Here is a 5,067-nt window from a genome sequence, read left to right on the forward strand (position 1 = left end):
GCGCTCGTCTTCTACATGGGGGCATGTGAGCGCTGGCTCCTCCAAGTGGCGCTTAAGGCACCACATAGGAGCTCCTGCCATTCTCCTCCAAAGCCACGTCTGACCTACTTCGGGATGGGAATGGGTCGGGCTGCTCTGGCCTAGACCTAGTCCCTGTTGGCCCCTCTGTTCTGTTCAGGGAGATGGAGCCAACCCAATGGTCCAATATCGAGTGGCCTCATGTTTTATTGGCAATATGATCAGACCCATCTTAATACTAGATTGCACAAGAACGAGCATTTACACAACAACATTATTTAAACTAGAATCATTTAGTTATAGGGAATTTTAGTAAGTTATGATATTTAGAATTTATTTGTTCAAAGAAAAAAGGAACAAAGGCAGCTACATTTCTATATCTACCATGAATCGTTTGCATCACATGGTAGCACATTTGTAACTCTGAAACAAAAGCAGTCTTAGGTCAATAGTTAGAAAAAAATCATATAAGCACAAGGGTAACAACCTTGCAAAGGCATGTGCATTATAACGCCGGACTGCAACCTCGAGAAACTAGATTTGGATCGACCTGCTTGTCCTAATGGGTCAATGGTGTCTGATTTCCCTTGCCCAAATTTTTTATCTAGCTAACCCAAAAGGTCCGTCGACCTCGAAATTATGGGTCGGACCAGTCTCCTAATGAGTAATGCCATCCATTTCCATCGTGACATGTTCCTGCCACTCCTTCGCTCTTCATATAAGAAACAATAAAATTGATATAGCTAGGAGCTCTCAAGTGATCCAATACTCTGGACCGTCTGATCTTCTTGTTGAATGTTCCAGATCACTCGGCATCCTAGTGCATGCCCTTAGGCCAGTTTCTCCGTGCTAGATTACTCGATGTAGCCGACCAAATGACGACTCTATGGTCGCTACTTTGAAGGCCAACCTGGAAACTTCGTTGTTAATTAGACCGACATAATGTGAACATCACGTCCTAGACATTTTTTTCGGGCGCTCTATTCTGATAGAATCATGCTTTCCCCTCCAATTTCTGCCGCCCTAGTCAGTCTTGCCTGAGACCTCGATCATCTTATACCGAAGCAAAGGTGAGTTGGCTACGCAATAGGGAGAACATGGAGGGGCGGTGTGCTGTGTTGCCTCCCCCAACCTTAAGTCACTGTCGATAGTGGGGACATGGGCTTTGCCTAATCTTTTTCCTCGGATACCTAGGACACAACCGCCTTCAACCCATCCTCTGTGTTGTTGCAACTCGCAACCACCCCTTCTCTTAATGATTCTCAAAATTTCCAAACCTACGACAACAAGTTATGAATAGGAGCTACGGGATTATGTGTCCTCCAATCATTCATCTCTCCCCCACTTATTCCAACTGTGAGCCCTCGTGAATTCCAATAAGTTGAGGTCATGCCAGCCCGTAGGTTGTAATCTATAAAAACTAGATGATACCCCGCGCTTTGCTGCGGGAACGGCTAAATAATATTTGATGTTTAAAAACATGAGATTTTAAGAAAACATTGTATATGAAAATGACATGGAAATTTTTTTAAGGAAATATTATTTAAAGTATCTTGAGAAAATGTGACGAAAAGCCAGACATTGTGTGTATCTGAATTTTTTTTCTTTAACTCCTTACCTTCAGAGCTTATCATCAAGGTGATCAGGAAAAAAACGTGAAGTAGAGCTAATAGAGACATCTCATCCATTTGTAGAACCTAAAACAATGATAGCATCATAGTAGAAACTATTGTTGTGCATTCCATTGAAAAATTATATAAAACGTGGGTTTACACATAATCTGATTTTCTATAATAAAAGGGTCACCTATAAATCAAGAGACTCACTTTTTAGTCTTCTCAGCGGAACAATTTTGTGCAACATACTGCTATTTATTTTGGGTTGTCTTTCACGATAGTATACCTAGGCACCTCTGATTATTATTATTTTTGCCTTCTCTGATGCGCAACTATGCATGCTTCTGCATTATGTAAAGCTTAGGCTGCAAGCTGGCAGCGAGATGGAGAAACAGAAAACATCATAATAACCGTAGAGCCAGCTGTGTGATGCATCAGATGGAGATGAAGGGAGACTTCAACATCACCATGACCGCAAGGTTGATTTATCTGCTAGCCAGTATAAGATTGAGATTCAAAAAATAATAATAAGGGGCCATTAGAGTTTAAATTAGAACTAAATTAACCGACACATGTTTATGCGTGGGTCTACCTGTGATTGCTGCAATGAATCCAATATAATTTGTTGTACAAAAGGGTCAACCATAACTAAGAACCAGTACATTTGAAGGCGAGGTAGCAATTATGAGCTAATGAAATTGAGATAGAAGAAATAGCAACTGAGGAAGGTCGGGAAGAGAGTATGGATGTAAGTGGCAGATAAATGGCGTCCACAATCTTGTTTAGTTAATTTTTGCTAGCTTGATAGTTCATTTTCCTCAAACAAACAAAAAACCTTTTTAAACTATCATATCATAAGTGGACTTTAAACGGGATTAAACGGGACCGGTTGACATGAGGAGAAGAGAGGAGGTAGCAATTATGAGCAAATGAAATTGAGATAGAAAAAATAGCAACTGAGGAAGGTCGGGAAGAGAGGTTGACTCCATCGAGATTGCTATGAGAGAGCGCGCGGAGGCTGTACCTTGAAGCATGCACCTCGATCAGGAGGCTTCGACCCCATGATGCGCAGTCCGACGGAAGCACCGATGAGCATGTGCTGTAAAATCAGGTTTTGCACAAACGCAATGTATTAAGGAAAATTAGATCAATCGATAGACCTTAATTGATTTTTTTGGATCTTGCTGTGTACCTAGATAGTCTTTACACACTTGTATATGTGATATTTGGAGTAAGCTTGTGACACCAGGAAACTCTTCACTGTGCCTAAAAGCAAATAAAATGGGAAAAGTAGCATGAAAAGTTTATCTTCACAATTTCTATCTATTCGTAATCTCCAGCACACTATTAAGTTTCAGTGATTCTTTGTCGACCAAACAAAAGAAACTCGAGAATAATCGATTAATGCATCCATAGTTTGTGTTCTTTACCTAAAATCTACATGGAACAATTACACAGAGGGAAGTGTAGAAGAACTATTGTGGAACCTCAATAAAAAAGGAAGCGAGCCAACATGCTTCGCCATAAAACATTTGAATTTGCATATACCTTCAGATTGGAGCGTGCCTGGGAAGTACTCTTCATCAGTAAGAATATATAAATTAGAAAAAGGTTCCAGTATGAAACATGAATTTGCATATGGTTAGAAACTGAATAGTAATATTCCCACAAAAACTCAGAAACTGAAACATAAATTTGCATGTAGCCACAAACTGAATAGTAATCTTCCCACAAACGCTCAGAAACGCATATAGTCAGAAACTAAATAGTAATCTTCCCATGTGTATACCGTAATAAAATTACTCAGAAACTGTAACTTGCATCTACCTTCATATTGGAGAGTGTGTGGGGAGTAATCTTCAGTAAGAAAACAGCAGCTCGATCCCAAGGCAGCCGAGAAGAAACCCGAAGGATTTAAATGGAAGGCTACATATTGAATCAAGCAAAAATTAAATTCAGAATTGGAATAGGGAAAGAATTAAAATGCAAGGTTGTGTATTCAATCAAACAAATGAGCATATCAATCAAACATCCGGAATAGAGAAAGAACAAAAATTGAAAGCTATGTATTCAATCAACCAAAATTATATGTACATATCAACGAAACACACAAAAATTCAGAATTAGTGATGGATGGGGACATTATGTGCCAATAGGACCCATAAACCTGAGGCGCAATAACCAAGATGACTGACATAGGGAATGGCTAGGAGAGAGGAAGAATAACCAAGATGACTGACATAGGGAATGGCTAGGAGAGAGGAGAGAGTTGCTGACCACTGGCAGCAGTATGAGCGTCGTATGGCAGACATCCATCCATATGGGAGGACGATGGGAATAAAATGAGTGGGGCAGCAACTTTAAAAGGGAACCCGTCAGTTTCTTGTGGACATCGTGGGGAGAGGAAGCGGAGCGTCGACCATCAATTACCTGCAGCAGATTTTTTTCTTTTTAGGAGGTAGTTATGGAAACGGAGAAGATAAACAGTGTGGGCCATTTCAAGCATTGGGCTGCACAACAGTTGAAGCAACGGGCTATGTACGGCTCGTGTGAGCAAAGGGGAAAAAAAGAGTGAAGAACAACAGGAGAACATGAGCTTCAGCTGTACTCCGTAGATCGCCATCCTCTTCCTTCCCGATCCCGCTGGAACTGGGGACGCGTCGTGTCCGAATGTCCGATCTGTCCATGGCGGCCGCCGACGCAGAACGGCATGGAGCAGAGCAATGCCATGAGGGAGGTCCTCTGGCTCTGACCGCCATCGTGGGAAGGCCGCTGGAGCGAGCAGGGCTCAGACAGATCAACGTCGTGAGGGCCTCTGGATCTGACCGCCGACGTGGGGAATAATCGGGGGAAAGATGAATACAGGAAAGACTGGTCCTTTTTTCAGGAGAAATAATCTTGGTGGGTTCACAACTTTTTTTTTGAGACACGGTGGGTTCACAACTGAGAGAGAGAGCAGGTGGGTGGGCTGACTCGAGGGAGAATGACGTCCGTGTGTGGCGCTGATGGACCGATGGTCCATCCTCCCAACCGGTAACTGAACGCTGATGTGGCCATTTTTTACGCTGGTGAACTCATGGTCGGTCCCTCCTGTAAGCCAGTAGTCAAATGATGATGTGGCTGGCTTGCTGATGTGGACAGGCTGCATGTCAAGAGAAATAGGATAGTGGGGATAAACTATTTAGGTATTATAGATATGGATGTAACTATAGTCATTACTGGTTCAAATAATTTTTCATTCATTTCTTTCTGCTTTTGGTACAACAATTCACTCACTTTATTTCTATTGCAAAATGTAAATGTTCAAAGGAATAGAAATTACATCATGAGGCTTGAGAAGCCAAAGAGGGAGACCCACCCCAAAGAATGAGCATAGTGAGCTAGATTATGTGCTTCATAATTTGAGCCCTTTTCTTCATGGACACAAGAGACT

At 41.9% G+C, this 5,067-nt stretch overlaps 1 protein-coding gene across 13 annotated transcripts; it reads right to left on the reverse strand.

Moving 5' to 3' along the window:
• Window positions 1-1,735: 1,735 nt before the first annotated feature.
• On the reverse strand, window positions 1,736-4,491 carry LOC119275115. Of its 13 annotated transcripts, none has more exons than XR_005135525.1 (6): window positions 3,912-4,484; window positions 3,462-3,560; window positions 3,122-3,200; window positions 2,827-2,900; window positions 2,659-2,733; window positions 1,736-2,123 (listed from the first exon to the last, which is right to left on the reverse strand). XR_005135525.1 is itself a non-coding variant. In XM_037555916.1 (6 exons), exons 1-5 carry the CDS (start codon window positions 3,952-3,954, stop codon window positions 2,678-2,680), a joined length of 363 nt encoding a protein of 120 aa, XP_037411813.1. In that variant the 5' UTR covers window positions 3,955-4,491; the 3' UTR covers window positions 1,736-2,123; window positions 2,659-2,677. The 13 variants fall into 13 exon arrangements, 1 of the variants encoding a protein (XP_037411813.1); XR_005135527.1 differs by having other exon boundaries at window positions 3,183-3,200; window positions 3,875-4,474; XR_005135518.1 differs by having other exon boundaries at window positions 3,183-3,200; window positions 3,912-4,466.
• Between the last annotated feature and the right edge of the window lie 576 nt (window positions 4,492-5,067).

The sequence above is a fragment of the Triticum dicoccoides genome, chromosome 1A (assembly GCF_002162155.2).
Source record: "Triticum dicoccoides isolate Atlit2015 ecotype Zavitan chromosome 1A, WEW_v2.0, whole genome shotgun sequence".
Lineage (NCBI taxonomy): Eukaryota > Viridiplantae > Streptophyta > Magnoliopsida > Poales > Poaceae > Triticum > Triticum dicoccoides.